The sequence below is a fragment of the Oreochromis niloticus genome, linkage group LG18 (assembly GCF_001858045.2).
Source record: "Oreochromis niloticus isolate F11D_XX linkage group LG18, O_niloticus_UMD_NMBU, whole genome shotgun sequence".
In the NCBI taxonomy this organism is placed as follows: domain Eukaryota; kingdom Metazoa; phylum Chordata; class Actinopteri; order Cichliformes; family Cichlidae; genus Oreochromis; species Oreochromis niloticus.
The window spans coordinates 36,841,552-36,856,443 of NC_031982.2; the positions used below are offsets into that span (position 1 = coordinate 36,841,552).

Consider the following 14,892-nt stretch of genomic DNA (forward strand, 5'->3'; position numbering starts at 1 on the left):
TCCTGACTGCAGCTGATTCCTGGAGCTGTTACATGATGACTGGAACAAAGAAATCTAACCATCAGTTTAATCAGGCTTTTGTTAATTCTGATTATTTTTGTTGAGGATGGTGTACTCAGAGAGGAGATGTAGGTCAAGAGTAAGACACTCTTTCTCTTACCTGCAAGTTATTTTCAGGTTATTTCCAGGAGTCCATCCTAAAATAGTAGACTAGATCAGATCCTGAGGCCTCTCAAAGAGCATTAATCACTCATGTGGGACGTGCTTAAGGAGGGAATTTAACTCTTAGTTTGAAACATGAATGTCAGGCCTGTAGTCTGCTGCTGTTGTCGGACTCGTTCTGCTCTGAATCCTCCCAAAGTTTCTCCTAAGCAGGTGTAACCACAGTGAATCTGATAAAAACAGGAAATGGCAAATTGATCAGATCAGAAGTCGTGGTTTCAAAACCACTTCCCTCCTCTTTGAAGAGTAGTCAGATATCTGTGTTCAGGTTTTTGTACAGCCTCTTCTACACTTTGTATCACTGTGTTTGTAGAGCACAGTAGTAGAGAGCTGTGTCTGCCAGGGTTAGGGCTGTTATGGTCAGACTAGTTGATGTAGAAGATGTTTGGGATCCATATCGATTATCAGGAATATATTCAGCTGCAGTTCCTTTTCCTCTTTTCCAGAGTATAAACTGAGGAGCCTGAAGTTCAGAATGATGTCTGTACCAATAAAGGTTAGCACTGCTTGCACGTGTCTCATAGCTACATGTGAGTTTGACAGATTCTCCTTCTGTTTTAGTGACTTCAGTTTGTTGAGGAGTGATTGAGTCTCCAGCTGTTAGTCCTGGAAAAAGAAAGAAGAAAAGTAGTGAAATGCAGTCTGTATATCTGCTTAATGCAGCAGCTTCAACTAAACTTTAATCCCTGTTCTTAAACTCACCTATAATGTGAGATAGAAGCAAAAAGAGGTGCAGCAACATGTCTTTGGAGTTATTAAAGCCAGACAGACAGCACATGAACAATGTTCTTCCACTGCAGCACAATGACCAACAAATAATGTCATTGGATGAGCTCAACTTCAGTGGGCGGGGCCAGTTTAATAGCTGAGCCAATCAAATAGTTTTGTGCTTCCACAGCAGCTCTGTCTCTGTCTCTGATCTTTACTGCTTCATTTCTCTGTTGTCTTTGTCATCAGTCCAATGACACAAGAATCAGAGGTTTAACAGTGTGTGGCTCCCTCTAGTGGATGTTGTGGAGTATTCTGTTGTCTTTGCTCCAAAGGTTTTTGTACAGAGTTTTGGTGTTTCCTGTCACTGTGGGCTGCAGAGCACAGTAGTACACAGCAGAGTCAGACAGCTGAAGCTTCTGGATCTTCAGAGGAACTGATCTGATGCTGGAATCCAGTGTGGATGAAAATCTGTCTCCAGCCTCTGTTTTCCCTTCACCAACTTTAAAACGACTCAGGATGAATTTGGGGCTGTTGTTTCCATCCTGTTTGTACCAGAAGAGATAATAATTTGATAAACTGCTGGTGTTATAGAGACAGCCAAGTGTTACTGTGCCTCCTGCAGCAGCAGTCTCTTCTCCTTTTGCTTGCAGCACGTTGTCTTTTTGTGCTCTGCATTCTGTAAAACACCAACAAACAGTATCAGTGTGCTGTTAAAGAATCATGTCAATGTTGGATTGATATCAAAGAAACAGAGTTGTGTTCATACCGAGGCACATAGCAGCCAGCAGCACTGAGATGAACAGAGGCGTCATATCTGCAGTGTAGAGTAACTGTGAGCTACAGCAAGTATAAAGAAGCTGTGATCTCTCTGTTTAGTCTTCATCAACACTAAGTTGGTGGATTAGAAGGAGGAGCCTGATCACAGTGACAGGACTCATTCACAGCCCTGTGTTATTCCCCCTGCTGACAGCTTCACACTCAGCACGTCTTTCTGCTGCTCTGCTTTCATTGGAGATCTTGTCTTTGATGAAATCACCTTCAGAAGATCTGGTAGATCAGTTTTCTTCTTTTAGAAGTTGTGAAGATTTTCCCCTCACGAGACCCCAAATAGTAAAACTTCTCTACTTCTGTCAGCCACTTGTCTGCGACCTGCAGAGGTGACATCAACATTTTATCTGAGAACGTCAGCTCAGACGTGGAGGTAATTCACAGGTTTGTGGAAGGTTGGTGGTTCAGTTCCTCGCTGCTCCAGTTTGAATGCCAAATATTCCTGGGTATGATACTTACCCCAGGTTGCTCCCTGATGCCTCCATTGTAGTACGAATGCTTGATAGAAAACACTAAGTTCAGTATAATTTATATGGCACCATGTGGTAGGACTTGTGCAGGAGACAGATGCTGTCCAGTGTAGCGAGTGATTTATTCACCATTTTGTGACCCAAACAATATTTACAAAAACAAATAAACTCAACTCCATAATTAACTCAGTTCAAATAAACATAACTGAACTTAACTCAACAGAATATTAAGGTCAAACTGCACACAGCTACACTGACTGGTCCTTTCTCCTCAAACACCCGAGTTCTTCTGCTTAAATAACCCACTTAACCAAACAATTTCTTATCTGGACAATTCCACTCAGTAGGTAAGATGAACATCATATTTAAACCTCTACTGCTACTCTTTACTAGCAACATAAACTCTGTGGTGTAACCAATACATATTACAACAATAAATCTATTTCTCCATAAACCCTCTAAAATCAACTTTATTAAATTACAAGAATTCTTCCCCTTCTGCACTTGGTCTCATCCTGTGACCTCAGATGAACCCAGAAGCTATAAAGCAGGAAGTAAAACTGCATTTCCTCCTTTTGTTTCTGGAAGACAGATAGGAAGATAAGTTTAAACAATACAAATTAACAGTTGAAATAAATAACATGTTAACTTAAACTTGTAGGAATTGATTTAAACCAAGATGTTATATTATATAATCTGTAAATCTACAAAACATAACAGGGAAAAGTTAGCTAAACACTCGGGAAACACGCAGAGAATCCCACACGACCATGAGGGAGGACCCAACACGGAACTGAGGGAGACGCTGACATAAATGCACAGAAGGATAACGAGTGATGTGGGAGCAGACGGGGAACACAGCTGACACTGATAATCATAACGAGACAGGCAGGAGCAAACACAACATGACGTATACTGACGGGAGACTATCAAAGTAAAACAGGAAGTACACAGAGATGCAGACTGGAGGGGAAGAGAACACGAGGGAGAGCACAGACATGACGGGGAAACATGGAATAAAATACAAGGAGGGGAAACCGGGCACAAGAACTCCACACAGAGGGAGACACAGGGGGAAATCTAATAAACCGTACTGTACAGAATAGGAACCATAGGATACAAGCAGAGATGGGCAGTAACGCGTTGCTGTAATCCGATTACTTTTTTCAAGTAACGAGTAAAGTAAGGGATTACTATTGCAAAAACGGTAATTAGATTACCGTTACTTTACCGTAAGCACGCTGCGGTACTGCGTTACTAAAACCGTGATTTTTTTTTTTTTTTTTTTTTGCAAGAGTGTCTCATGACAGTGACGTAAGCGAGTGCGACATTCATGTCAACAGCTGTGTGCAGATCAACGATGGATAATATATCGGCCGTTTATCAATTCTCAAGTACGCGAGTACCTGCTCGCGTTCTCGGCGAGTACGTACTGGCCGAGAACGCACGGGAGTACGGACTCGCGATTTGTACAATTGGAACACCAGCGTACGTGATGATGTCACAGGTCCGGAGTTTCTACTGCCGTCCCCTCTTAATTTAACTGTGAGTAACATGTTATGAAGCTTAACTGTAATCACAGCCAAACCGGTTTACTCAGGAACAAATAAAACACTGAAATAAACCAAACATTAACATTTAGAAGTGATCTAAGTGACTTATATATCATTTTTAACCTCAGTAGTGAAACCTCTATTAATAAAAATAGTGTACATGTACATACGTGTACATACCTTAATAAAAAAAAGCAGGTGAGATGTTAGAACGCTTTTATTTTTATTTTAGTGGACACTCAATACTATAGACAGCTGCTGGGGTTTCTTTAACCTGAGTAGTGAGAAGACCGCGAGCGGGGGGGGGTGGAGACGATGTGCCGGGAGTCCGCTGTTGAGTTTTGGACGAAATGCATTCTGGGATATTTAGCTGTACCAAGTCCACACCGATGCATGCTCGATAAAACGGGCGGAGCGAGAACACATCCGGGACTTTTTCGCGTTCTCGGCGTGATGCGTACTTCGAATTGGAACAGTACTTGGTCTCCGACTGATGACGTATCACGAGTACACGAGAATGCAAGTACGCACAAGTACGCATATTGATAAACGGCCATCGAGTGCGGAGAGAGTATGAGCGTGCAGCGTTTAAAGCGTGGAAGTACTGACCTTACTTTGAGTTTGATTCCATAAAAAGTGACAAAAACATTAGTGTCCGTTGTGCGTGGGAAGAAAACTTCTTTTTACAGCAAAAAACCCCTAAACTTCCAAGCAAGGACCGAGTGCGCTACGACTGTAATGTGAAACTCACAGAGAAACTCGCGGATTCTTCCACTGACCGCCGCGGCACACCTGCACCAGGGTAAACCTCCGCCTACCCCACTCCTGCTTTACAGGTGAAAATAGAGCAACAGGACCGCTGAGTCTTTGACTTTATTTATTTTCTGCTGTGTTTTACTTTCATCTATTTGAAAGAGTGAGTGTAAACACAAAAACATATTTTATTTTATGTGCTGGAATGTGCAGAAAATAGGTTTAAATGTTAAACAAATTTCTTCCAGTCAGTGAATGTTGCATATAATTAAATGTTTGCTTGATGCATAAAGTTAAAAGATTAAAACTAATAAAACAAGTTTTAAAAAGAGACTTTTTCATTTGATTACATTTTGTATAATGGATTATGCAGAAAAAGTAGAATTGGGCTGAAAGATCTATCGCTTTATCACCTATTCAGGTTGTAAATTGTGTTTTTAAAAAGTAACTAAGTAACTAAGTAATTAATTACTTTTGAAAATAAGTAATCAGTAAAGTAACAAGATTACTTTTGGGGGGAATTAATCAGTAATTAGTTACTGATTACTTTTTTCAAGTAACTTGACCAACACTGGACACAAGAGAACTCAAAAATAACACAGAATTAACAAAAATGTACAAAACCGCAAAACAAAAACTTAATGTAGTGGCATTACAGTTGCTGTAGTTGTGACAAATGACCTCCTCTGTGCATTCGGCAGAGAACAGTATGGTGCTGATCCAAAAAATCCAAACTGGATCTGTAACGCTGTAAACATGTCTTTGAATTTCAGGTGTTCCTGTCAGAAACATCCAAATCACAGCCAGTTTTTCCGTTTCCAGAGGAGAAATGTTGGAAGTGATGTTCTGTCAGGTCGCACATTTTGAAGCCAATATGATAACCCTATCCCACCAACGCTGTGGAGGTCAAGCTTTTCGGATCCAATTAAAATCAAATCACTCATAACGATTCTCTGGAAAAGAGTAGAATTGTTAGAACAGTTTATTAAACAGTGTCATATGAACAGCAGAACAGTATGTTTACAGTTTTTCTCAGTCGCTTTGGTGCGTTTCTCAGAACACCATCAACATTTGCACAGCAGTTAGTGCATTTCCCAAAACAATTAGTGCAAACTGCAAAACCTAGTGGATAGCCTGCAAAAGCACGTCACATGCACAGAATTGATTATCCATACCGCAAAAGCAAGTATCCATGTCAATGAAACTGCCAGTGCCATCAAAATGAAAAGTCTTGACACCATCTGTATGAACAAGATAGTCAAATGGCATTGTCATGTTTCCACTATGACAGTTTATAATTTCAGTGTTTCCCATTGCAAAAACAATTGGTGACACCTGAAAATGCTGACGACAGCACTATGGCCTACCTGTACAGCCATCTGAAATGTGCAGTGAAGTCACTGTAGATGTTATGGGAGTCTTGGGAGTAACTGAGACACTGAATACGTACGTTTCACATTTCCATTGTGTAGAAGTGTTTGTAATCCTACAGAATTGTGCAAAAGAAAAATATGCTACAGTCACTTGTTCACTGTAGAATACATGTAAACATAAAATCACCCATTTGGTAGAGCTGTGCACTAATGTGAACAATAAACAGCACATGTAACAGTACAGTAAATCATTCTGGCACATCCAGACGTTCCTGTCTGTCTGGCCACATATTTTCATCTACATCACAACAGATGTTATCCCTCGCAATGCAGCGAGGAAAGTATCTCCTGGAGTGGCGAATCCATCCTCTGCAGGACCCTGCTGTGATGTCGTCACATGCTGCATCCATGGCTGCTAGCAGGGCCATTTGCTCATGTGGATGCCGGTCATAAACTTTCCACCTCCAGGCAGAGAAAAACTCCTCTATTGGATTAAGGAATGGGGAATATGGAGGGAGATATTCAACCAGAATTCTGTCATGTGCTGCAAACCACTCTCTGACCTGATGGGAGTGGTGAAAACGGACATTATCCCAGACAACAACATACTTGCTGAGTTGGCCTCCACCTCTCTCATTCTCAGGGACTAGGTCCCTGTAAAGAGTGTCTAAAAATGTCAGGAGATGTTGGGTATTGTATGGACCAAGAAGGGGGATATGGGTGAGGACGCCGTTGTCTGAGATGGCTGCACACATGGTAATATTCCCTCCGCGCTGACCAGGGACTTCAGTGGTTGCCCTCTGTCCAATGCGATTTCTTCCACGCCTTCTGCCTTTGGCCAGATTGAAACCTGCCTCATCAACATATATGAATGTGTGCAGTGTTTCCCTGGCTTCCAGCTCCAGTACACGCTTTAGAGAGAGACAGAAATGCAATGTCACAATATGCCTGTGTACAGTAACAAACAGTAATGCATGCATTTGGTAAAACACATTGTAGAGTATGTGCTGTGGAATTGCAAGTGTACTGCATGAAACTACGAAGTACTGTAAAACAGTTTGCAGTGCAGAACATAGAAGACCAGCTTTACCTGCACATACTGGTGACGGATCTCCTTCACCCTGTCACTGTTTCGTTCAAATGGCACTTTATACAATTGCTTCATGTGGATTTCATTCTTCTTGAGTACTTTGTCAATTGTTGAAATTGAAACAGATTCAATATTGCCAAATACCGTGTAGTTCTCTATGACAGCGCTTTGTATTTCCCTCAGCTTTATTGCATTGTTTGCAATGACCATTGCACAAATGGCTTCTTCTTGCTGTGGGGTAAAAAGGGGCCCTCTTCCGCCTCCGCGAGGTTGTCTGACAATCCTATGTGGTGCAGAGTGGACTTTTTGTGAATTTGCAAATACAGTACAATAACATGTGATGTGTCTGAGATGGCACAGTACAGTACAGTGAATTACTGTTTGCATACCTGTTTTCCCTACGGAATGTTTGAATGATTGAACTGACAGTAGTTCTTCCAATATTGGGTTGCACCCTTCGACCAGCCTCCTCCATGGTGAGGCCGTGATTGACAACATGGTCCACAATTGTAGCCCTTATTTCATTAGGAATCCGCCTATATCTGCCTCTTCTCCCTCTTCCCCTTCCCCTTCCTCCCCGCATCCTCACCCCTCTTCCATGGTGCTGACCTTCCATTTTGTGTCACAGAAGTGTAGAAATGGTACACACTAGCTCCTGCGCAGTTTATATATGCTTGCCAATTGGGGATTCACAGGATTCATCCATAATTGACAGTGAACAAGTTGTTTGTCATTGGTTACAACTGAACTTTCACACGCCTCCTCATGAGTGACAGCTGTAATTCACATGAGATCAATTGTTCAATTTCGGAGCCATTTCCAGGAAAAATGATACAGAAAGGTATAGGATTTGCTTGACAGATGGCCAATATTTGGCATGTGATAACTAGTTCAACAATTTTGTGTGTGATGACTCAAGCAATAGATGTATGACTATTAGTTTTATTGGGAACGACTATTCAGCATCCATAGGTATGATTACTTTTGACTGACATGACATAAGCAAATGGAAATGTCAGGAAGCAGCAGGGAAATGTATGGAAGCAACTGATTCATGTCCAAGATCATTTGCAGTTTGTTCAGAGAGGGGAGAAATTGCTACTATGATGTGCACAAATGACTGAGTGTTGTGGAGGTTGAACTAATAGTTATGAGAATTTCAATTCTGATCTGAGAAACGCACCAAAGCGACTGAGAAAAACTATAAGAGTGCATATGAAGTGTCTTGAGTTTCCTTTACAATTTATGGTTTTCAGACTTGACATGTCATTGGGAAGCACCTACAAAGAAATCCGTCACAATGAGAACATGTTCAAACCATTTGATTTTGTGACCAAAGGTGCTGGTGTACTGACTTGTACTTGTGACAGCCCAGACAATTTGATTGATATAAGTACTTGCTTTTGATGAATATATTATCTGTTTTGATTAAGGGACTTGCTTTTGAAGCATTGACTACTTATTTTGAGCAACTGACTTGCTTTTGAACAACTGACTTTTCTTTTTGATGAAGTGACTCACTTTTGCAAGTTATCCACCATGTTTTGCAGTTTGCACTAATTGTTTTGAGAAGAGCCTTAGTAGTGGTGCAGAGATCAATTCTGTTGTGAGAAATGCATCAAAGCAACTGAGAAAAACTGTAACTTTGCAGATGACACCGCGGTGATTGACCTCATCAATGACAGCGATGGATCTCATCTGGACGACCAACTGTTCCACGCAGCGCCTCTTCTTCCTGAGGACTCTGATGAAGAACCACCTGTCCTCAGTCATCCTGGTGAACTTCTATCGCTGCACCATCAAGAGCATCCTGACCAACTGTATAACAGTCTGGTATGGACACTGCTCTGCCTCGGACTGGAAGGCGTTGCAGAGGGTCGTGAAAACTGCCCAGCGCATCGCCGGAGCACCACTTCCTGCCATACAAAACATCTACCCTTCTTCTTCTGGGAGGCGCTACAGGAGCCTCCGGACTAAGACCACAAGGTAGCGGAACAGCTTCTTCTCTACAGCTGTCAGACTCCTGAACTCCTGACATCTGACCAACATTAAACTCATGGACTGAACATACACATACACACACCCACAACCACAACCACCTACACACACACACAACAGACAAAACAAACAAATGGACGACTGTACCCTCATACACACAACAATTAATCCTTATGAATAATAATAATAATAATGATAATAATCATTATGAAGTGCTTGTAACGGTTAGTCATGCATCAAATTATCTCTTTCCCCCAACCTGGATCCATTTGAGTTCGCATACCGGTCAAAACACTCAACCGATGATGCAACTTCAACTGCCCTTCACTCAGCCCTCACACATCTGGACACTACAGACTCATACGTTAGAATGCTGTTCATAGACTTCAGTTCAGCTTTCAACACCATCATTCACAAACTGGATCTGCAGAATCAGCCTTTTGGGATTTACTTATCTGGATGATTAAGCAGGCATCAAGACATTAATTTATTAATATTTTTAAAATGCAAGCAGCACAAACAAAAATGTTTGCAGCATGAACGCAGCACAAACGTTTGACATCAATTTTGTTTGATTTGGGTTATGTGGGTGGTTGACCTTTTGACCTTTACATTTTCATTGATATCTTTAAGACAGAAGCAGCACAAACGACAATTTTTTGCAGTACAAACGTAGCACAAATGTTTGATACCACTTTTGTTAGATTTGAAGAAGGGGGGGAGGGGGGGCAACTTCACTCACATAGGAAACACACAGTCGCAGAGAAAGTGCGTTGCCCTGTAACTATGGCAACCGTAACGCTGCCGCCTGGAACAACAGCTGTCAAACAAACCCAAACAGTCCCGACCCGCCACAATATGAAACAGGAAATACCGCCGTGTAATCCATTTATTTCAACAAAGTAACTGTATTCTAAATACCACCTTTTTAAACGGTAACTGTAACGGAATACAGTTACTCATATTTTGTATTTTAAATACGTAACGGCGGTACATGTACTCTGTTGCTCCCCAACACTGCCCCCGCCCCTCCCCGAGTTGCGAGTTTGACAGGTGCAAACAAACTCAGATGGGGTGGAGTCATTGAGAGAAACAAAATCATTGGGCTGTTGCCACGTTTCAGTCGTGCAAAGAAAATCCAACTTACAGCCCGAGAGCAGATCCTGGACAAGATGCCACTCACCGGTGAGAGAGCGGATGTTTAAGCTGATGCTGGAGTTACCATGTCTGACAGCAGGCTTAAGATAAGATAAGATAAGATAAGATAAGATAAGATAACCTTTATTAGTCCCACACGTGGGAAATTTGTTTTGTCACAGCAGGAAGTGGACAGTGCAAAAGTTATGAAGGACAATTAGAATAAAATAAAATAAAATAAGAATAAATACAGTACACAACTGTACAGAATAGAATAAAAATAGAATACTATATACAGTAGAATAAAATAGAATAAAATATACAATAGGATAAAAATAGAATACAAATGTTATATACAACAGAGTGAAAAATACAACGGTTGCTAGAAAGATTATTGCACATTTGTGTTATTGCACATTTGTGGGTTTGTGTGTTTGATCAGTTAAATGCTTTGTTGTGGAGTCTGACAGCAGTGGGGAGGAAAGACCTGCGAAATCTCTCCGTCCCACACTGTGGGTGCCGCAGTCTCCCACTGAAGGAGCTGCTCAGTGCTGTCACAGTCTCATGCATGGGGTGGGAGATGTTGTCCAACAGGGATGACAGCTTAGCCACCATTCTCCTGTCACTCACCACCTCCACTGGGTCCAGAGGGCATCCCAGAACAGAGCTGGCCCTTCGGATCAGCCTGTTCAGTCTCTTCCTGTCCCCAGCAGAAATGCTGCCGCCCCAGCAGACCACACCATAAAAGATGGCTGAGGCCACCACAGAGTCATAGAAGTTCTTCAGGAGTGGGCCCTTCACTCCAAACGACCTGAGTCCTTAGCTGATCTAGCAAGGTGGGCCAGCACGTTGTGGTCAACAGCCTGGTCAGTGTTGTGGGGAGGACTGACACAGCCATAAACCATGATGAAATCGTATAATAATAACAACAACAATAATAATAATAGTAATAAATGTTAAATTGTCTGTATTTGTATAGCGCTTTACGCGTTCAGCCATCCACCCATTCACACACACATTCACACACTGGTGATGGAAAGCTACATTTTAGCCACAGCAATAATAATAATAATAATAATTAATAATAATAATAATAATAATAATAATAATAATAATTAATAATAATTATTATTAATAATAATAATAATAATCATAATAATAATAATAATTATTATTATTATTATTATTAATAATAATAATAATCATCATCATCATAATAATCATAATAATAATAATTATTAATAATAATAGTAATCATCATCATCATCATCATCATCATAATAATAATAATAATAACACAGAAAACACTGGGTCAGTGACCAGGACAATGAGAAAGGTCAGAACATGTAAGAAACAAGAACTTTAATTTAGATTTTATTGATCACGACACAGAGCTCGTTTGTAGGATGCAGCATTTTCATTTTTCACAGTTTACAGATTTGTTCAGGTGAGTTTTCATTCCCTTAGAATTAGGAGAGCTTTAATAAACCCGGGGTGATTCAAGTAATGTTTGTCACTGCGAGGCTTCCTGAGGAAACTTTGGTAGTTCGGAGCAAACTGATTATTCAGGAATGTTTAAATCCTGGCAGACTTGCTGCTGACAGCTCTGCAGCAGTGAGAGAGTCAGAAGCGTTAGCAGAAGTGGATGTGAAGGATTTCATATTCAGCTTTGTAAGGGAAATGTCCAAATGTGAGCTTATTGAAGTGAAATGAATGCCTCGTGTTGGGACCTGAGCAGAGCCAGTGAAAGCTCAGCGAACACTCTCAGATGAAAACATTTTAATTGTTTCTCATTATTTTTTTTAGCTGTATTAACCTGACTTTTATTAATATGGGGTAATAGTGATACCCTCAGAGTATCACAGAACACTCACTCTTTACTGGATTTCACATATTGTATGTTTTTCTTTTTTTGTCGCTTTTCTTTATGTTTTTGCAATATTGCCCTTTTTACACTTGAGCCTCAAAATCTTACTGATCTTATTTTAATTTAAAGAATATTTTGAAAGAAACCACCAGGATTTCCAAAGCCCAACTATTCCCAGACATCAGAGACCATAGTCCGAATACCTACTGAACACAGAAAGTTGGTTCGCTGTTCATAAAGACTCTAAACAGGTTTCTCTCTGGCTCCACCCACTGATGCTGAACTCAGCCAATGAGATGGTCTCTTTCTGCAGAACTCCAGCCAGCCTGATGTTGAGGAGAAGGCTGTGCAGCAGAGAGGCTGCTTAGTCTTTTCATTCTGCTGAACTTTGTTCATCTGCTGTGTGACTTCAACACCTGAAACATGTTCCTTTACCTGTTTGTACTTTTCTCTCACTGCATAGGTGAGTGTTAGAACACAGAAAAGTCTCATTGTGACAAGATTTGATCAGAGTTATTATTAGCAGATTTCTTCATCTCATTATGCTCACAAAGAAAGAAAAAGACTGACTGACATGAATCCTTCATTTGCAGCTTTGGGCTCCATGAACAGCATAAAGCAGGAACGTGCTGAAGAAGCTGTTGCAGAGGAAGGAAACATCAACCTGACCTGTACATATGATGGTCTTATCAACAATATCCAGTGGTACCGACAATACCAGAGATCCAGACCAGAGTTCCTGCTCTCCATCACAGAGGGAGGATCAGTTCATGAAGCTGTGTCGGGATTCTCAGCTCACATTGACAAAACAGAGAAACGTGTAGATCTGGAGATCTACACGTTTATATAGTTACTTCTTCAAAAAAGTAACTGAGTTATGCAAACAAAGTTTTTTGCAGCTTTTTTTTTAATGCAGCCAAGGCGTTTTTTTTAAATAAACATTTCAAACTATTTACAGAACAATCAGCTGTTCTGCATCAAATTTGATGCCACACAAATTATCTGTGCCACTCCCAAAAATAATTTCTGTCCACTATGAGATAAAGGAGAACAACAGCCTGATACCTGCAGGCCTGACAACAGGAGATGTATCACTGCTGTAACACCTGTAACACTCAGCAGTTGCCTCATTGTTCTGACACACACAACAAAACTATTGACTACACTACACACTAACTACACACTAACTACACAAGATTTGTGCTAAACGTCTCAAATCTCTCACATCTCAAACACGCCGTCACTCCTAAAACTTCCCCCTTCCTAAACAACTAGATGCGGCGTTGCCATATCATTTTTTGATTGGTCCACATGGTACATTTTTCCACCAATAGGATAGGCTGGGGGTTTTTTGGTGCTGTTTTTGCTCACAGGTGGAGTATTTTTGAGCGTTTTCCTTATAAAACGCCGTTTTTACCGTTTCTTCCCGCAGTAAATATAAACAACGATAGTATTCAGGAAGAAAACCAAACATTGCAGATATTTTTATCATGACTCTGGTTTTACGTGGCCTATCAACACAATTTAAAAACTGGTATAAAGTCCACACTTTTCCCGTCAGTTGTTCCGTCTGTCCTGCTCACATCTCCAATGGTTGTACACGTTGTCATTAACGTGGCTTCACTGCACATCAGCCACGCCGCTTTGCTAGCTAAAACACCGGTGTCGGCACATAAGGACGCTGTCATAGCCTGTCAGCGACGTTGATTAGCTGCGTAGATACGAATGTGAATCGCATCATTGGCTGGACTCTGGGATAAGGTGGCATCGTTCTGATCCCATACGGGAGCAGCCAGTCACTTACTGACTAACACTGCAAAACAGAATTGTTAACATATTTATTTTAATTTCAATTCAGCTTAGATTTTTTTTGGTGCGCAACGCAGATTTTCTGTGCGCAGAGACCGTGCCAGCAGTGCGCAATTGCGCACGTGCGCAGCTTAGAGGGAACAATGGGGAGGAGCCGAGCTGTTACTGAACTACAGAAGAGACAAGACTGAAATATTCATCAGAGATCAGAAACATCTCCTCCAACATGCTGTCACTGGACTCTTCTACAGTTTCTCTGCTCATCATCACTCTCCTCACAGGTGTGTTATAACCTGCACATGAAAACAACAAACACATTTTATTCTGCTGTTTTATGAATATGACTCATGTTTTGTGACATAGTACAAAGTATATTTTTTCTTTTAGCAGTCAGATGTGAAGAACTCAATCCAGTCAAGGATGAAGAGTCCAGTTTAGAAGGCACCACAGTGACTCTGTCCTACAGATTCTCCAGAGAAGCTAAAGGCACTGATTATTTCTTCTGGTATCGACAATATCCTGGAAAACCACCGGAGTTCCTGATCTATCATTTATCATCAGGAAAAGTAATGAAACAAGAAATCTCTGGACTGTCTGTTAATGTGAGTGAAAGTAAAACACTGATGACTCTTCAGATCTCCTCTGCTGCAGTGACAGACTCTGCTGTGTACTACTGTGCTCTGCAGCCCACAGTGACAGGAAACACCAAAACTCTGTACTAAAACCTTTGGAGCAAAGACAACAGAATACTCCACAACATCCACTAGAGGGAGACACACACCTTTGTTAGGATACAGAATCATAACACAGCTGTGATGAGCTTCAGGTGAAGTGAATGTGATGTGAGCCTCCTCCTCCTCCTGACTGCAGAAACCTGTCTGACTCCAGCTGTGAACATCAGTCCACTCACAGCTAACTCCCAGTAAATTGATGTGGATTTCATCCTGACATATATACCTGTATACACTAGATACGTAATCGCAGTTACTTGAATAAATTGTGTGTAATGATACATACTCATATATCAGGGATAGCTCAGTAGGTAGAGTGGTGGCCCCATGATCGGAAGGTCGGGGGATCG

At 41.1% G+C, this 14,892-nt stretch overlaps 1 protein-coding gene and 1 gene segment (V, D, J or C); one reads left to right on the forward strand and one right to left on the reverse strand.

Moving 5' to 3' along the window:
• Window positions 1-5,955: 5,955 nt before the first annotated feature.
• Window positions 5,956-7,583, reverse strand: LOC109201839 (uncharacterized). Its single transcript, XM_019357493.2, has 3 exons — window positions 7,390-7,583; window positions 7,001-7,283; window positions 5,956-6,821 (listed from the first exon to the last, which is right to left on the reverse strand). Exons 1-3 carry the CDS (start codon window positions 7,581-7,583, stop codon window positions 6,159-6,161), a joined length of 1,140 nt encoding a protein of 379 aa, XP_019213038.2. The 3' UTR covers window positions 5,956-6,158.
• A 4,520-nt stretch (window positions 7,584-12,103) lies between these two features.
• LOC102081913 (T cell receptor alpha variable 8-6-like) lies at window positions 12,104-14,864 on the forward strand. The segment is given in 3 exon segments: window positions 12,104-12,465; window positions 12,596-12,834; window positions 14,447-14,864. Coding segments are annotated over 3 exon segments (366 nt in total).
• Window positions 14,865-14,892: the final 28 nt, after the last annotated feature.